Consider the following 20,072-nt stretch of genomic DNA (forward strand, 5'->3'; position numbering starts at 1 on the left):
TCCAGTGCAGTACACAGCAATGTAATTCCGGACAAGCCGACACAGAGCCAGCAGTTCCCTACAGAAACACTGACTAGTCATCAACATAATTCAGCCTAATATATCCCCATTAAAGAGAAAATGAAGCATGATGATAGAACAGCTAATGGGAATTGATTCAGAGTATATAAGATGTAAGACCCAAAGACATAGAAGAAGAATTAGGTCATTCAGCCCATCAAGTCTTCTCTGCCATTCCATCATGGCTGATTTATTATCCCTTTCAATGCCATTCTCCTACCTTCTCCCTGTAGCCTTTGACACACTTACTAATCAAGAACCTATCAACATCTGCTTAAAATGAAATACCGATTACTTGGCCTCCACAGCTATCTGTGGCAATGCATTCCACTGATTCACCACCCTCTGGCTAAAGAAATTCCTCCTCATCTCCATTCTGAAGGGAGGTCCTTCTATTTGGAGGCTGATCTAGCTTCCCCCACTATAGCAAATATCCTCTCCATATCCACCGTATCGAGATATTTGAATATTCAATAGATATCAATGAGATCCTCCCTCATTCTTCTAAACTCCAGTGAGTATAGACACAGAGCCATCACCCACTCCTCATGCATTAATCCTTTCATTCTCAGAATCATTTTCATGAATCTCCTCTGGATCTTCGCCAATGCCAGCTCATCCTTTCTTAAATATGGAGCCCAAACCTGCTGGCTATACAGGCTCAGAGGGAAGACAGTCATCTATTGGTGCTATTTGCATTCTGTTATTCCACGACTCTTAAGAATTGAACGGTAAAACTAATTTTCCCAGCATCAAACAAGTTGTCGCTAACAGCATTCACAAGCTTGAGTGGAACAGCTGACTGTGACATTGGTTCTCAAAGCTCTCCACCGTTGGGGTTTCCATCTATTATGGCAGACCCTGCTAGTAACTAGTAAGGACTAACTACTGTGATGGATGAACAAATTATTATACAACTACATGGCTAGTAGAAAGGACATCAGACGAGCATCAATCATCCTTGTGTAGTAACTAATATGTTTCAATTTATTGGAAACTGCTATAGAGCAAAGAGTTTAATGAAATATGAATTATCTCTGAATGTACTCATATGGGATAACCAAACTTACTGGACTATTTAAAGTTAAGGTACGTACTGTAAGAATTGTAGGAGTGAAGAATGCCCAGCAAATCCTCCAGAAGTAGCTAGGCTGGAATCCAATCATCATCTCAATGTCTTCACAAAATCGTTTCAATCCTATTAGCACACAAAACAGAACATTAACTGATGTCCTTTGCAGGAGGAAGGAGATGAGAATAATTTTAAACCATTACATTTCTCTATTCTTCCACTTCTCTTGATTTTTCTTGCTGGGCAGGGAACAACATTAAATTACTCAGAAAAGAACCACAACACACCTGCAGAGAAATTCCAATGTAAATACATTAACGCTGAATAGCTACGCAGACTACTTCGATTTTCACCTTCCCAATGGGATATACATCTCTGTGTAACTGCATTCACATCAGAGCTTGGTAAGGAATTTGGTTTTTGGTTGAAGACAAGCTCTGAGAAGCAGTATCAAGTTGCATGTGCTGGGGCTAACTTCAACCTGGGTAAAAACTCATAAACCTCTAAAGTTATGCCTTAACCCATAAGACACAGAAAAAAATTAGACCATACCGTCCATTGAATCTGCTCCCCATTCGATCAGAGCTGATTTATTTTTCTCTCAACTCCATTCATCTGCCTGTTACCCATGACTTTAAATGCCATTTCTAATAAAGTACTTTGCTTTAAATATACACATTGATGTGGCCTAAACAACCGTATATGACAATAAATTCCACAGATTCACCACACTCTGGCTAAAGGAATTCCTCCCCATCTCTGTTCAAAGTTCAAATTAAATATATTATTGAAGTACATGTATGTCATTATATACAACTCTGAGATTCATTATCTTGCAAGCATACTCAATAAATCCAATAACCAAAGTAGAATCTACACCAATGGGAAAGCAACCAGTTTGCAAAAGATAACAAACTGTGCAATCACAAAAAGAACGGAAAAATGAGATAACAATAATACATAAATAAATATGCAATAAATATTGGGAAAATAAGATGAAGAGTCCTTAAAATGAGTTCACAGATTGAGGAAACATTTTAGTGATGAGGCAAGTGAAGTTGAGTGAAGTTACCCCTTCTGGTTCAAGAGCCTGATGGTTGAAGGGTAAAAACTGTTCCTGAACCTGGTGGTGTGATTCCTAAGGCTCCTGCACCTTCTTCCTGATGACAGCACTGAGAAGAGAGCATGGTGGTGGGGGTCCCGGATGATGAATGCTGTTTTCCTGTGACAATGCACCATGCAGATGTGCTCAGTGGTGGGAACGTTTTTACCACTGATGAACTGGGTTGTAGCCACTACTTTTTGAAGCATTTTCCATTCAAGAGCTTTGGTGTTTCCATACCAGACTGTAATGCAGCCAGTCAATATACTCCTCACCACACATCAACTTAAGTCTGTCGACATTTTAGACATCTTTGCAAACTTCTCAGGAGGTAGAAGCACTGCCAGGCTTTCTTCATTATTATATTTACATATTGGGCCCAGCACAAGCCCTCTGAAATGATAACACTGAGCAATTTAAAGTTACTGACCCTCTCCACCTCTGATCCCCTGATGAGGACTGGCTCATGGACCTCCATTTGCCTCCTCCTCCTGAAATCTATCATTAGCTCCTTGGTTTTGCAGACATTAAGTAAGAGGTTGTTGTTGTGGCACCTCTCAGCCAGATTTTCAATCTTCCTCCTACATGCTTATATATTTTAAAGGGATGTCCTTGTATTCTGAGGTTGAGCTCTCTTGTCCTAGACTGCCCCACTATTGGAAACATTCTCTCCATGTCCATTTTATCTAAATAAAGGAATTTATTCTCTCCTAATGGTTATTGACCACAAATGTCCAATAATGTATATTTTATTTATATTAATAAAATATTTCACTGATTGTCAAACAAAGTTCTGAAGATTCCCATAGATGCTGTCTGACCTGCTAACTTCCTCCAGCATTTTGTGTGTTTTGCCCTAAATTTCTAGCAGCTGCACAATCTCTTGTGTTTTCATTCTGAAAATGCACTTTTTATCCCCCCCCCCAAGAGCAACAAAGTCCATCACTGCTCTGACAGTGTAACGTTATCAACATGTAACTTGGTACTCCCCTTCTCAGTGACTCTGTCGGCAGGTACACGCAGCACAAATGGAACATAAGCCTGCTTTGCCTTTCTGTAATCGACTGTACTTGATTCAAAACTAGGGAAAAGCGCAAAGCCCATGATGATATCTTACTAGATTTATTTCATGAATGTCGGGGAGAGGGGGAAAATGCTTATAATCTACACTCAGTGTCTGGTATCTACACTCAGTTATCTGGTACAGCGGTGGAACACAGTATGTTCTTCTGCTGCTATACACAAACAACTTCCTAGTTCGACATGTTGTAACACTTGGTTATTTGAATTTCTGCTACCTTCCTGTCAGCTTGAACCAGCCTGGCCATTCTCTTCTGAACTCCCTTCTTGTCGAGGTGTTTTTGACCTCTCCCATTAACAACAGCTGAGCCTCTTGACCATGTCCACATGCTTATAAGCATTGAGTTGCTGCTGCATGACTGGTTGATTAGGTATTTGCATGAACATGTAGGTGTACAGCTGTAGCTAATAAAGTGGCCATTAAGTAATTGTGAATTCTTTCTCAGGGGAGATAGGAACTGACCAGTGAACTAATAACAATTGATTGAACATCTTTTTAAATGTGTGAAAAGCGAGGGTCCTGTGTTTTCATGCGCCTGACTGCTGGCCAGTCAGTGCTTTGCAAATATAATTTCAGCTTCTTGATTCAAGGTTGCAAATATGATTACTTTCCATTTCATCTTTCAGAAGATTTGCCTGAAGTTAAGCCTAAAGCTGTGCAATTTTCATTGCTTTTTTTCCTCTAAATCCAATTTTTTTAATGCTCTGAGATGTAAATGCCTTGTTCCTGGGACAATTGCATTTAACAAAAATACTCCACATTGTGAGTACAGTATCCGTACATAAATTAACTTTTACCTTTACTACAGTGAAATACCAGTAACTGGCTCACTAAATATAAATCATATGCACGTAATATGGATGAGGTTATCGCAGATTGTAAATGCCTACTTAAATATCCAAGGTGTGCTTGTAAAAGTCAGCTCATTACAGTTCCACTGTATTAGCTCATTTCTGCACGTTTTCTTTCCAGTGTATGGATATTTGCAGAAAGATCGCCACCATGTGGTAGGCAGTGGAATGACCTGCTGATTTAAAATTTTGAACAGCTCAATTCTGCAAACCCACGATAGGTGAGAGTGGTGCCGACTGTTGCTGGGAGACGGTGCCGGTATCCAGGTGGCAGAAAGAACTAGGCTAGGCTCCCGATACCACCATTTTAATTAGCCCTGGAGGGGTTGGGTCTAATTTAAATGTCAAAGTAAACGGCCTGATAATGTCATGAAGATGTGCTTACCACTTTGACAAACACCAATTAATAGCTGCATAGTCAGAAAAAGCACAGATGCTTACCACAAGAATTAACATTCAGGACAGTAGCCTTTCATCATTTTTATCAATGACCTGACATTTTAATTCTGTTGTGACTGCTTGACCTGCTGAGTATTTACAGAGTTTTGTTTATATTTCAGATTCTCAGCTTCAGCAGTTTTGCATTACAGACGTCAGAATATTTTTACTATTTTGATGTGCTCTGTAAAGCAGCAGGATTGGGATGTTCTTTCTAACTTGCACAGAATTCCTTGGAGTTTATCTGACTTGTCTATGACAGGTCTTCAAACTGAAACATTATCTGTTTCTCTTTCCTCAGATGCTGCCTGGCCAACTCAGTGTTACCAATATTTTCTGTTTTTTACTTTTAAGAACAGAAAAAAATTGAACAGTAAAGCACACAACGTTGTGCCGACCTTGTAACTTATTCCAAGATCAATCTAACTCTTCTCTCCTACATTGCCCTCCATATTTTCTATTATCCAAGTGCCCACCCAAGACTTTATTAAATGTCCCTAATGTATCTGCCTCTACCACCACTCTGGGCAGCAGGTTCCATGCACCTACCACTCTGTGTAAAAAAAAGTTACTTCTGACATCCCCCCCCCCCCACCTATACTTTCCACCAATCACCTGAAGATTATCCCTCCTTATATTAAGCATTTCCACTTTGGGAAAAGGTCATTGCTGACAACTCAATCTGTGCCTCTTATCATACTGTACCCCTCTATCTCATTCTCCTTCACTCCAAAAAGAAAAGCCCTACCTCATTCAGCCTATCAGTTCTGGTCCCCTAATCTGAGGAAAGACATTCTTGCCATAGAGGGAGTACAGAGAAGGTTCACCAGATTGATTCCTGGGATGGCAGGACTTTCATATGAAGAAAGTCTGGATCGACTAGGCTTATCCTTACTGGAATTTAGAAGATTGAGGGGGGATCTTATTGAAACGTATAAAATTATAAAGGGATTGGACAGACTAGATGCAGGAAGATTGTTTCCGATGTTGGGGGAGTCCAGAATGAGGGGTCACAGTTTAAGGATAAAGGGGAAGCCTTTTAGGACCAAGATGAGGAAAAACTTCTTCACACAGAGAGTGGTGAATCTGTGGAATTCTCTGCCACAGGAAACAGTTGAGGGTGGTTCATTGGCTATATATAAGAGGAAGTTAGATATGGCCCTTGTGGCTAAAGGGATCGGGGGTATGGAGAGAAAGCAGGTACAGGGTTCAGCCGTGATCATACTGAATGGCGGTGCAGGCTCGAAAGGCCGAATGGCCTACTCCTGCACCTATTTTCTATGTTTCTATGTTTCTATCCTCATAAGACATGCTCTCTAATCCAAGAAGCATCCCGATAAATCTCCTCTCTTCTCTCATTTTGAAAGAGGATTTTTCTGTCCCTAAACATCATTCCTTTTGCTTAGCAACATTGCCAGAGATCATTTCGGTGGGCCAGGATTATTATTTCCTTGCTAAATTTAACCTCTCTGCTAGCGAGCTCCGGCTCCTACTGTGACTGCATAATCATTCTGGACAGCTCTGGGAAGAGTACAGCTTCATATATACCAGTAAGGGGCCTCATAAGCAAATGGGATGATGCCAATTCTGTACTAAGGTGAAAATATGTGAGATACTGAATAACATTGTAAAAGAGGAAGTGTTAAGTGATTGGCATCTTTGAAAATGGATAAATTGGCAGGCCACATCATGAAAATGTCATTAGACATTAAAAGAAACAAGGAATAAAACGGCAGAGGATCCAATTGCAATTTTTCTGTCTCCGTTTGTAACAGAAGTGATGGCAGAGGATGGGAGGACAGCCCATGATGTACCCTTGTATAAAATAGGAGGAAAGGATAAATCAAGAAGCTACAAGATAGATAGTGTGGACAGAAAGGATTTGTTCCCCAGGATTGAAATGCCTGATTCTAGAGAGCATGCATTGAAGGTGAGAGAGGGTAGATTCAAGGGGGACGTGAGGGTAAGTTTTTTTACTCATGGATGTCTGAGATATGCTACCAGAGGTAAATGCATTAGAGGCTTTTAAGAGATGTTTGAATAGACACATTGATGTAACGAAGATGGAGGGATGTAGACATGGTGTAGGTCGGAGGGATCAATGTTTGGGTGTTTTGATTTGCTTTTTAGCTGGTACAGCACAACATTGTGGGCTGAATGGCCTGTTCCTGTGCTGTGCTGTACTCTTCTATGTTCTAAGTTCGAGATGGGAAAATTATTAGAATCCACTCTGAAGGAGGGCAGAAGTTTTCTGTCTGACTGCCGTTGTTTAGTCAGGGGCAGATAAGTGCAAGTTGAGCCTCCCCAGCTTGTCTGAATGGGTGGCACAGTAGAGTATTTCAGATAGCCATGACTGACTTATGATCATTCCCAACACCATTCTCCTGCCTCCTGTACCCTTTTACACCCTTCCTAATCAAGAACCTATCAGCCTCCATTTTAAATACACCCAATGACCTGGCCTCCATAGCCATCAAATTCCACAGATTCGCCACACACTAACCAAAGAATCTTCTCCCCATCTCCATTCTGAAGCTGTCCCCTCTGGTCCTAAACTCCCCCACAATTGGAAGCATCCTCCCCATGTTCATTCTGTAATATAAGAAGCAAGGTTGTGGGTGATACGAAGTTCGACGCTGTGGCTGACAGTGAGGATGGAAGAGTGAGATATAGGTGGTCTCATCATTTGGGATGAGAGTGGTGAATGGAACTTAATCCAGGGACGCGTGTGCAAACACAATCGAGAAGGTGCTACTGTGCAACTGAACGCACAGAAAATGGAAGGACATTGAGGAGTACTGAGGGATAATTCTGTATCTCCTTATAGAGAGCAGATCAGGCAGTTAAGTTGGTTAAAAAAGCAAATGGGATGATTTTCTTGACTGACAGAAGCTTACCATGCAAGAACAAAGAGGTAATGCTAGAACTCTCAAAACCCTTGCAAACTACATACAGTTCTGCACACAGCTTTACAGAAAGGAAGTAACTTCCCTGGTGAAGTTACAGAAGAGATTTAAAAGGATGCCCCCAGGACTGGAAAATTGTAGCCATGAGAAAAGACTGAATAGACTGCAGTCTCTTCCCTTGCAACAGAGGAATCAAAGAGGACACACAAATAAGGTGTATAAAATTGTGTGCCGGCTATTGTTCAAGTGACAATCTCACAAATTAATTTCACCATTCTTCACTTACCGTCTCACAACAGGAATTGAAGGATGAGGAAATCTATTTTGCTGATGTTTTAATGGTTGAGTTCATTCTGCCATTAGATCTTTTGCATGCACCTTTCATCTTAAATTTTAATGCTTCGTAATACAGTGAGGCTTCAATGCTGCATTCAAGTATCAGTCTAGACTAAAAGTTAAATTAAGATGTGTGTCCATGAGTTTCTAATTCAGGATGTGGCAGTCAATTCCAGCCAACGTTCACAAAATCATTTCAACTACCGGCAGAGGATAAAGAAAGCAGTGCGATAATTCTCCACAAATGTTACATTATGCACATCATGATTCCTGCAATCAGCTGTCAAATGTCAAAACTGTTTTGTCTAAGTCAGAGGATTATGTGGAAGTGTGTGGGCTCATTTATTATAATCATTATGTTAAACAGAAAGTCAGATATTATCTGGGGCAATGTGTGGTTACCTGGTTTTTTAACATAGATTTTCTCCCCACAATATGATCAAGAGTTATCAGAGTAACTAATTACCGAGCGAGGGGAATGACACTCATGCCGGGAAAAGGAAAGACTCAGCAAACTGCTGCGCTGACTCACATTGCATTACGTTATAGTATTGTGCTCGTTAGCTCAGTTATCCTTGCCTCAACAGATCTATACAAACACTGATACGGATAGCACTAAATATTGATCCCAAATTATTAATAGCTTTTCAGGGACATTAGTAACTGCAGAGAGCAATTGATTAAACAGAGTGGTCTTACCATATATGTATGAAACTCCAACTAGTTCAAATATTGCAATGATGACGAGGGAGTAGGAAGCTGCATAGGTGTCCACCAGCTGCAACATGTAGATTCCACTCTAATAACACAAAACCAAACAGAATCATGAGTACTCCCATAGAAAGATCTAGCACTCGAATAATCTGAGGAAAATTGGTACTTATTTAGAGATACGGCACGGTAACAGGCCATTCTGCCCAGTGACTCCCCCATGACCAATTAACCTACTAACCCGTATGTCTTTGGGATGTGAGGGAAACCGGAGTACCCAGAGGATACCAATGGAATCACGGGGAGAATGTACAACCTCCTCGTAAACAATGGCGGAATTGAACCCAGGTTGTTGGTGCTATAATATCATTGGGCTAACCACTATGCTACATGGCGGTCCCCCATACATGGCAAATCTGTAAACCAATTCTTTTTCTGTGTGTAAGTGTGACACAAAAGACTGCAGATCCTGGAACCTAGAGCACTACACAAAGTGCTGGAGGATCTTAAGGGGTCAAGCAGCATCTATGGAGGGCAATGGACAGTCAACGTTTCAGCTCGAGATCCTTCTTCCAGACTGAAAGACAGTGGGGAGACAGCCAGTATAAGAAGTTGGAGGAAGGGGTAGAACAAGAGCTGGAAAGTCAGGGATGAGGGATGAGGAGATGAAGATATTTAGACTTCTACCCTCGCGTGATAAAACACCGGCATTTGTGGGGTGGACAGGAGAGCAATATGAAACCAATCCATTCTGTTCGTACTCAATCTTCTTCACAGACCAATAATTCCACTGACACTGACAATTTGTTGTTAGTCCACTAAAGAAAATCTTGTCTATAAATTGGATTTTACTCACTTCTGATGCTCTAAGCATGAGCTGATTATAGTGTTAATGCCCATGCACAAAAGGTGTGATGAAATTTGGCAAAATAAAAACCCTTTAAAAGCACCACAGTGGCATTTTTCACAAAGAATTGTGTGCCAAGTGGGACTGTTCAATCAGGAATTGCATACACAGTACTCTACAAAAGTTTTAGGCAAATATATATAGCTAAGACTTTTGGACAATACTGTAGTAATTTTCTATATTGCACTGTACTCGTGGCGCACACAAAAAAAAAATAAATTTCATGACATATCAAACCTGATGCTAAATCTGATTCCGATATGGGTCTCTATTGGGGGCTGAGAGTGGGAAGGGGGCAGGGAGAGGGGAATCACAGTTGGGAAAAATAGAAGGGAGAGGGAAGGGAGCAGAAAGCACCAGAGAGACATTCTGTAATGATCAATAAACCATTTGTTTAGAATCAAATGACCTTGCCTGGTGTCTCAGAGCAGGGTGTGCCTGCACCTGCACTACCACCAGCCTCTGGCACTCCTTCTCTGCCACCCTTCCCATGATGCTCCACCCTCACCACTCCCAACATCCTTTGCTCCTGCTAGATTTACAAACTCACTCTGTGCTCCACGTTAACAAACACAGTACTATGCAAACACGAGGAGATCTGCAGATGCTGGAAATTCAAGCAACACACACAAAATGCTGGTGGAGCGCAGCAGACCAAGCAGCATCCATAGGGAGAAGCACTGTTGACATTTTGGGCCGAGATGTCAACAGTGCTTCTCCCTGTAGATGCTACCTGGTCTGCTGCATTCCACCAGCATTTTGTGTGTGTTACAGTACTATGCAAAAGACTTTGGCACCCTAGCTATACACATGTGCCTAAGACTTTAGCACAGCGCTGTAGATCGTAGACTCTTGAACTGAGTGCTGAAGAGATTTGAAGAGCTCTGTCTGTGGCAGCTATGACAGCACAGTGGCAGAAAGGAGTGCCAAGGAAGGAGGAGAAAACATGGGTGAAAGGGTTATGGTGCTCTCTTGGGTGCCTGCATCCCAAGAGAGTCTGGTCCACTTTACTCACATGCTATGGATGGCCCTAAGTCACTGTGTGGGCATTGACAAAGGTGCGGAGGAGGTTTACAAGGATGATTCCGGGAATAAAAGGGTTAACATATGAGGAGCAATTGGTGGCTGTGGACCTGTACTCGCTGGAATTCAGGAGAATGAGGGGCGTTACACTGAGTGAATGTGGGAGGATGTTTCTAATGGAGAGTCTAGAAATAGTAAGCACAGATTCAGAATAGAAAGACGTCCTTCTCGAAAAGAGCTGAAGAGGAATTTCTTTAGCCAGAGGGTGTTGAAGCCGTGGAATTCATTGCCACAGATGGCTGCGGAGGCCAGTCTTGGGGTATATTTAAAGCAGAGGTTCACAGGTTCTTGATTAGTAAGGACAAGAAAGGTTACAGGGAGAAGACAGAAAAATGGGGTTGAGAGGGAAAATAAATCATCCGTGATGGAATGGTAGAGCAGACGCAATGGACTGAATAGTCTGATTGTGCTCCAGTGACTTGTGGTTTTATGGTACAGATTGAACAAGGGGTAACAAGCTTTGATTGCATCTCACAACTGAATTGAACAATAAAGTTTGCGATCAATGAAGATGCCAGTGTTGATTTGTTTTGCACGGTGCTGACCATCAGAAAATGAGGATGGAAGATAGTGCAAAACATCAACATGATAGCGAAGATTGTTTAGTACTTCATTGAAGATCCCTGATAAATGCACTCTTAGTTTCTCTGTGAGTGAACAGTGAAAATTGCAGCCCAACCCAAAAGGGATTATTTTAATTTGGCACAAGAGGTTCTGCAAATCCCAGGTAACACACACAAACACTGAAGGAACTCAGCAGGTCAGGCAGCGTTCACGGAGAAGAATAAAGAGTCCATGTTTCAGTCCAAGATCCTTCAGCAGAGTGTCTCGGCCCAGAACATTGACTCTTTATTCCTCTCCACAGATGCTGCCTAGCCTGCTGAGTTCCTCCAGCATGCGTGTGTGTTACTTTAGTTTAATTTGGCATCATGCTTGGCACAGACAATGTGGGTCACAGCCTGTCAACTGTGCCGTACAGCTCCATGTCCTTCTGACAATGGAGCAAACACTTGCTCGGTAATCTTTGACATCGTTCGGTTCATAAGGATGCCAGGCAAACATCAACTCTTCCGAGGTGATTTGCATATATAAAAAGAATTCAATTAAACAGTAAAAAAATGTGAATTGAATAAATCTATTTCAAAGTGTTTCTGATGTTGCCTGTTTTTAGTATCATTGCTCACATGGAATAGTGCTGTGAAACGTGTTGAAGAAAATACATGTTTTACTCTGTATTAAAATTACTTAATATCAAGAAGCAAAACATCAAAAAAATAACGCTAAATGCAAAGACAGTGCTGAACCAGAATTACGTTTAAAGCCTGATGTAGATTGGGGGACCACTTCGTCAAGTCCCTTTGCTCCACCTGTCACAACAGGCAGGATTTCCCAATGACCACCTACTTAAATTCGACTTCCTATTCCAACATGTCGGTCCATGGCCTCTCTCAGATTGGAGGAGCAACACCTCATATTCAGTCCCAGTAACCTCCGACCTGACAGCATGAGCATTGGTTTCTCTAACATCCAGTTACGTCCCCCACCCCTCCCGTTGCTCTCTTTTCTATTCCCTATTCTGGCTCCCTTCTTACCCCTTCCTTTCTCCTCGTCTGCCCATCATCTCGCTCTGGTGCCCCTCCACCTTCACTTTCTCCCACGGCCCACTATCCTCTCCTATCAGATTCATTCGTCTCCATCCTTGTACCTTTTCCACCTATCACTTTCCAGCTTCTTACTTCATCCCTCCCCTCCTCCACCCGCCTGGCTTCAACTATCACCTTCGAGCTTGTCCTCCTTCCCCAAACCCACCCCACCTTCTTATTCTGGCTTCTTCCCACTTCCTTTGCAGTCCCAGTGAAGGCTCTTGGCCCCTAATGTCAACCGTTTATTCATTTCCATAGATGCTGCCCGGCTGGGTGTGGGTGTTGGTGTTGGTGTTGGTCTGGATTTCCAGCAACTGCAGACTCTCTTGTTTTTATAATTGAACAGAAAATGTTTGTTCTTTATCTTGGTGCCAAAGCAAGGGCATGCCAAAACATGTTTTGGGTACCATGGTAGAGTAGCAGTTAGCGCTGAGCTTTTACAGCTCAGGGTGTCGGACTTCAATTCTGACGTCATCTGTAAGGAGTCTGTTCGTCCTCCGTATGGAAAGCATGGGCTTTCTCCGGCTGCTCTGGTTTTTCCCCCACAGTCCAAAGACATCTGGTTAGTAGGTTAATTGGTCATTGTAAATTGTCCTGTGATTAAGCTGGGCTGCTGGGCAGTGTGGCTTGTCGGGCCAAACTGTTTCTCCAAATACATAAATACTTCCACAAGTAAGATACTGCTCTGTGTAACCATGCCAACCATTGGCTGTCCTAGCTCAGTTCTGTTCCTGCAGGCCAAAGGTTATGGTGTATAGGACTCTAATGTGATTGGTTAAGAGCAATGGACCAATTGCACTGAAGTTTAGTGGGCTGAACTGTCAGGCGAATTGGTCAAAAATAGTTCTCAGTGTACCTGTTGAAATGAAACAGAGTAGCTGAAGCCAGCACCAAGGGTCAAATCGACACTCAAAGTGCTAGAGCAACTCAAGAGGGTCAGGCAAAATCTATGAGAGAAATGGACAGCCAATGTTTCTCTCACAGTTGCCTCCTGACCTGCTGGACTCCTTCAGCACCTGATGTTTCACTCCAGATTCCAGCATCTGCAGTCACTTGTCACTCATCTAGATTCTCCTTAATGGGCTCAGTCATGGAACGCATCTCTAAACTGTAAAACAATAAGAGAGGACATGCACATTGTAATGATGGATCATTGTTACTGTGGTGACACCACAGAACAGATGTGTTTCATGCTCCTGCAACAACTGCTATCTTCCTTTAATACCAGCTTCACATATACAGCTGCGGGAGATGCTTGACTTTACTTCATCACCCTTACCTCCCCTCATCTTACTAAGTAGTTTTACTTCTGTACTCAATAGCAACTGATGAAGGAATTGCTAGCTGCCAGGCATTAGTGTAAATGTTATTTGTTTAAACTGGGAATCATATCTTACCTGAGTTACCATAGGGATGCCCATAAAGAAGAAAATCACACAACAGACTAAAGTAAACAACGGTTTCTTGGGCCGGAGATATCCAGGGAATTCATCCACAACCGAAGTCACAATGGTCTCAATTGTTGCAAACTTAGATTTAATCAGAAAACACATGTAAATTATACACATGAAGAAATACTGGCAACAGAGGTCATCACTTTACAACAATGACCTTTTCTGATATTCAGTCTTGGAATTATTTAAATATGTCAGTACTACTTCTACTGACTACATATTTTAAACAACGCTCATTAAAACCATTACATGGTAAGTTAAGTCCTTAGAGGTGATCGATTCATCATTAGCACAATATGATAGTGTCAATATCATTGTTTCTCCATCTCCAAATTTCAGCTGCATTGATTTCAATTGAAATAAATTTCAAAGGCAGAATGCAACATTGGCACCACTACTTAACAGGGCATGTTTATTGTTTGAAGTAGAAGTGGATAATAATGTGAAGCAGCCAATTTGCATTCATATTTATGTCACAATGAAAATTTATTCTTGGCTTTTTGTCATCCAAATTCCTACAGAGCTACTTTGCCTACACTTCTGAACTAATTCAATGGCCACAAAATGGCTTGGGTCATGTTCTAGAAACCCATAACTTCTCTCTCCTCTTGTCCTTAACATATGCTGTTCAAAGCCTACTTTTGTGGAAAGGATAAGGCAGAGAAATAGAAGATGAAAGTTCAGAAAGGAAGCACTTGAACAGATCAGGCGGCCAGATCAGACAGATCCTCAAAAGGAAACTCCTCCTGCATTGAAATTTATCCTTGGTTTGGAAAATAAAAGCAACCAAATGTTGGATTTTTTTTTTTCTGATGATATCAAATTTAGAACAGCAGCTTGGTATTTTGTCTCTTGTGCTCTAAAACAAGAGTTGTCTCCTTTTGTGCCTAGTACCCAAACAAAGAGACTTTACTGATTAATGGCAGCATACTGACAAACAAGCTGCTGAATATTTCTGGGGTAATAACATTCAAGTTGCTTTTAGAGAGGTACCTGATTATGCGGGGAATAGAGAGATACGAGTCATATGCAGGTAGAATGGATTAATTTAATTTGGCATTATGTTTAGCAAAGATGTTGTGGGCCATATAGTCTGCTCCAGTGTTCTACTGTCTTATGTTCTATGAATTGTAGATCATGGATCAATTGTTGTTATTGTTTGATTCTTCTTTCCAAAGCCTTTACATGACCATAAAAGTTATCGGGGTGGGGGAATGTGGACAATTTTAACCAAACACAGCAGTCTAACTGGCTTTGGGTTGGAAACACATTTTACATCCTGTTCGGTTAATCACATCATTGACTTTAGTAAGAATTTAAAATTGGATTATCAGCTTGAAATTGCTTCAACTTCTGTTGGCTGTGGGTGTGGGAAGGGCATCAAATTTTCCCTTTCTGTCTCCTACAAAATTTTGCCTCTGGCCTTGCAACAACCCATTGGTCACAGTATTCCTGTGGAACATCATTTCTTTTGATTGGCTGTCAACTCATGTCTGATTATACTTCAAAGAGGTGCCATGAGGTCATATGCATCATTAAATATATTAGCCAAACACGAGTTATGGAACCAAAAGTTTCATTTTGTTGACATTTATAAAATAATTAGCCCTTTCCTCTAGCAATTAACAGAACATTGATTTCTCCAACTTTTGGTTATTTCTAGCCCCTCCCCTTACTCTCCTTTTCCATTCCCTATTCTGGAGCCTTCTTCCCTTTTTCTTCATCTCAGCTGCCGTTGGTGCCCCTCCTTCCCTTTCTCCTCTCTCCTCGCGTCAGCTTCCTTCTTCTTCAGCCTCTTATCTTTTCTACCCACTACCTCCCACTACCCACTTCATTCCCTCCCCCACCCACCTACTTACCCACACACCTTTACTTTATTGTTACCAAACAATTAATACTAGAGCGTACAATCATCACAGTGATATTTGATTCTGCGCTTCGCGCTCCCTGAAGTACAAATCGAAGTAAATTTAATAAAAATTTAAATTATAAATCATAATTAGAAAATAGAAAAGGGAAAGTAAGGTAGTGCAAGTCAGGTCCGGATATTTGGAAGGTACGGCCCAGATCCGGGTCAGGATCTGTTCAGCAGTCTTATCACAGTTGGAAAGAAGCTGTTCCCAAATCTGGCCGTACGAATCTTCAAGCTCCTGAACCTTCTCCCGGAGGGAAGAGGGACAAAAAGTGTGTTGGCTGGGTGGGTCGTGTCCTTGATTATCCTGGCAACACTGCTCTGTAAAGTGAGTCCAAGGATGGAAGATTGGTTTGTATGATGTGCTGGGCTGTGTTCACGATCTTCTGCAGTTTCTTCCAGTTTTGGACAGGACAACTTCTACACCAGGTTGTGATGCACCCTAGAAGAATGCTTTCTACGGTGCATCTATAAAAATTAGTGAGGGTTTTAGGGGACAGGCCAAATTTCTTCAGCTTTCTCAGGAAGTAAAGGCGCTGGTGGGCCTTCTTGGCAGTGGACTCTACTTGGTTAGACCAAGTCAGGTCATTTGTGATATTCACCCCGAGGAAATTACAGCCTTTGTCCTGTTCCACCTGCGCACCACCGACGTAGATGGGGTTGTGCAGTCCACTACTCCTTCTGAAGTCAACAACCAATTCCTTCGTCTTGCTGACGTTGAGGTATAGGTTATTGTCTTCGCACCACGCCACCAGGTTCTTAATTTCCTCTCTGTACTCAGACTCATCATACCTGTACCTGCCTTCACCTATCACCTTCCAGCTTGTATCCCTTCCCCTCCTCCCCCCCCCCCCACCTTTTTATTCCCACCTTTCTTCCCACTTCCTTTCCAGTTCTGATGAACGGTTTCGGATCTTTGTTCCTCTCCTGACCTGCTTGGTTCCTCCAGCATTTTGGGTGTGTTGCTCTGGATTTCCAGCAGCTGCAGACTCTCTTACGTGAGTGTAATCTCTTCTCACTGCATTATATATAATTTCTGTGCTGTGTTAATTACCCACACTGATTACATTATGCTATTTGTTTCAGCTCCACATCATCACAACCTGCAAAGCAGTAGATCAGAAGAGTGGACCTTCATCTCTGTGAATGTACTTAGACACAGCTCTGAAAACTGATTTTAAATTGGTAAATTTACTGTTCCTGCACTTGCAGCAGGGTGCTATGTTTGAAAGGAGTTTAGGTCAGAGAATCTCCATTTCATATTCCCTTCAAGCAAGACTCCTAGCTGAGACTGTGGCACAGGTGAATTTATATTAAAGTATATTATGTGCAAACAACCTCAAATCAAAATAGCTTGAGCAATCATAGTGACAATGTGCCGAGAACTTGGTGTTCATTGGAAATTTCATTAAAAAGCCTACAAAATTATTGTGACCAAAATAGAAACACAACACGAATGTGCTACAGGGTTAACGTGCCCCTCATTGTGATTCATGAAAGCATATAAAATAGGAATCACTTCAAAACTTGGAAATTAATCATGAAAGTAGAATAATTATGATAATAACCTGTCTAAGTGGTGCTTAGAGAGGAGGGTGGTGGTGAAATTCATATGTCTTATGTTTCCACCGAATGTCAGACCCTAATCAGAGAAAGCATAAAGCAACAATTCATGCAGTAACTAAGTAAATGGAATTACTGTAAGTGTTTCATCATTTACCATTGTGTCCAGTCCAAGCGTTAGGAGCATGAGAAAGAAAATTATAGCCCAGAATGGAGATAAAGGAAGCCTCGTTAAAGCCTCTGGATACACCACAAATGCAATACCTGGACCTGCAAAGCACAAAGAATTGCATGTATAAAACAAGTGTTTAACTACAGTTTCACCATCTTGCACTGATGGCTGCACCCCCACTTTCTATTGTGATGCCCCTCTGGGCTTTGTTACATTTCTGTTCTTGAGTCCTTAGATCGTGGAAAGAAGATCTTAAGTTTCCAACCAGTCCACAATTAAAAGAGCTGATTTATTCAACAAAAGCCATGATCTGATCCAGCAAATTAGAATTGAAAGAAGAAGAGTGAATTCTGTTTAAATATTTTCCGAGCAGTCAGTGGGAGCACAAGCTGCTGCAGGCTGCCCCCTTGTGGCATCTTGTAGACAGTGCCAAATCTGACCCAAATGCTAAACTCTCAAAGATGGCAAATGCTTTCATGGTAGAATCTTTCTGTGGCTGTTCCACGCACTTGCACACACACCCACCCACACACAATTTTTGTGTGACAATTGTTGCTGGTGCATTTCCACTATCTATTCAACCCACTGTTTCGAAGTATACCTCTCCCCTCCCTGTACAGACCATAAATTTGGCTTGAGATTCCCAACAGTGATATTTGAGCACTGTCTTCAATGTTTTGACTGTGATTTGTGTAGATTATAGTGTATAGAGATGAAATAACAAACTGTGTTAGCCACAGTATATGTGAAAAGATGTGAATTGTGTGTGAGAGAGCTGGTGGTCTTTCTGGATAAGATGGGCTTGGGCCTTTGTTTAGGTGCCTTGCATTGAGTTAGGTACTTTAACTTGATGTTATTTTTGGATGTATGTGTATGTGTGTGTGTACTGTTTGTGTGCATGTCTGTGTCCAGAGTGGATATTGTGTAAGTTGAGATTAGATTCAACTACAATGTCCGTATGTTGCCATAATCATAGGCAAGAACCTCAGATCAATGATGTCATCGGTCTGGAGTTTGTCTCATTTCTGTCGGACTTTTACGTCACCAGTCAAATGAATATTTTGGGGAAATAGCAGATACTAATGCGCTAAAATATATGGAGCTAAGCAAGTAATCGCAGAGTTTCTGTTTAACATTACCTTCATCTGCAACTTCAGTGATGGGTACTTTAAGTTCTTTTGCCATGAATCCAATGACGGAGAAGATAACGAAGCCCGCAAAGACGCTTGTGGCACTGTTGGCGCACGTCACCAGCAGAGTGTCCCTGGGGGGCGGGGTGCAGAGGCAGGCAGTGTAAAAGGAAAGGCATCAGTCACAGGCAGAATCACAATCCACACCACCCATACCCCCAGCCCTAAAGCAAGTGCAGATGACAAAGGTCCTCTCGCATACCTGTATATGTTGTTATGGAATTTATTGTAAGAAGAGAGCGTTATCAATCCTCCCCATGCAGCAGAGAGTGAGAAGAAAATCTGAGTAGCAGCATCCTTCCACACCTTTTCAGCAGAATGAGAAGAAATATGATTTTAAAAAGGAGGGCAACTTTCATTTAACAACAACCAGCCGCATTCAGATAACCTCCTTCAATTGTCAAAAGCTCCCAGTAGACTGAGTACTACAGGAGACAACCAGCTCCATTGGCAGGTTTTAGGTTATATTTTAATAAGCTTATAGTCTGAACATCAGTCCAATATGGTGAATTCAACATCAAATCAATCACAGAAAGCAAAACAAATATAGGAAATCGAGAGGAATAAATAACAAAATAAAAAACTATTTTCCTTAAGAACTTCAATAGGAAACACTAAGGTCTGGTGCCGGAAGAGGTTGCTTGGCAACAACAAAGAAACTGGAATATCTATAAAGGCTGCTATAGAATAGACAAGCACAACTTTCTTCTGGCAAGTTCATAAAAATCAGTCAGTACAAGGGTAACAAACACAAAATGCCGGAGGAACTCAGAAGGTCAGGCAGCAACTATGGAGGGGAACAAATAGTCGACTTATATAAAATTTAATTAGAGTTGCTTGTTGTGGAATGAGTGACATGATTACTTCTGTCTACCATGCACACGCTCACAGAAGGTCTGCTTATCACCTGAGGGCAGCGTTAAGACACAAGATGCTCTCAAAGTAATCACCCTGGACAGCAAAGGATCATCACTCAGACAATGGAAAGGAAGACTTCTGGGTGGTGAATCTGTGGAATTCGTTGTCTTAGATGGCTGTGAAGGCCAAGTCAGTGGGTATATTTACAGTGGAGTTTGATGGACTATTGATTAGTAAGGTTATAGGGAGAAGGCAGGAGAATAGGATTGAGAAGGGAAATAAATCAGCCATGATCGAATGGCAGAGTGGTCTCAATTCTGCTTCTAGGCCGTATGTTTTTAATGGACGTTTCAGACTGAGACGCTTCATCAGCTATATTCCGCTTCACAAATGCTGCTGAGTTCCTTCAGTTTTTTGCGTGTGTGTTGCCCAAGATGTTCAGCATCTGCAGTATCTCTTGAGGGTCTGTACAGGAATGTTACACTGTTAGATATACTTTACTGGTGAAGCATTCAATATCTTGTAGTTTTCAGAGTGAGAAGCACCTTGGACAACAACTTCCTGATGTCCACATTTTATTACACGTGTGGTTGGTGTACACTCTCAGTACTGTTGACATCATTGTTATTTTCACCACATAATCTGTCCCAATTGGACAGGTTGGAGAGTTTAAAACAGCATCTAGTTAGCCAAGAGATGGAGAGATGGATAAATTTATGTCATGATTTTGAAA

At 41.6% G+C, this 20,072-nt stretch overlaps 1 protein-coding gene across 2 annotated transcripts in view; it reads right to left on the bottom strand.

Annotated features, from left to right (window-relative positions):
* slc6a5 (solute carrier family 6 member 5) overlaps positions 1 to 20,072 on the bottom strand; it is a 64,170-nt gene that overhangs the window by 2,981 nt on the left and 41,117 nt on the right. For both annotated transcript variants that reach the window (XM_059973974.1, XM_059973975.1), the window contains exons 8-13: positions 18,684 to 18,787; positions 18,431 to 18,555; positions 17,277 to 17,389; positions 13,588 to 13,719; positions 8,546 to 8,645; positions 1,158 to 1,258 (exon numbers count right to left, since the gene is read on the bottom strand). In XM_059973974.1, the coding sequence (XP_059829957.1) occupies positions 1,158 to 1,258; positions 8,546 to 8,645; positions 13,588 to 13,719; positions 17,277 to 17,389; positions 18,431 to 18,555; positions 18,684 to 18,787 (675 nt within the window). The remainder of the gene's footprint in view (positions 1 to 1,157; positions 1,259 to 8,545; positions 8,646 to 13,587; positions 13,720 to 17,276; positions 17,390 to 18,430; positions 18,556 to 18,683; positions 18,788 to 20,072) is intronic.

The sequence above is a fragment of the Hypanus sabinus genome, chromosome 7 (assembly GCF_030144855.1).
Source record: "Hypanus sabinus isolate sHypSab1 chromosome 7, sHypSab1.hap1, whole genome shotgun sequence".
Classification (NCBI taxonomy): Eukaryota; Metazoa; Chordata; class Chondrichthyes; order Myliobatiformes; family Dasyatidae; genus Hypanus; species Hypanus sabinus.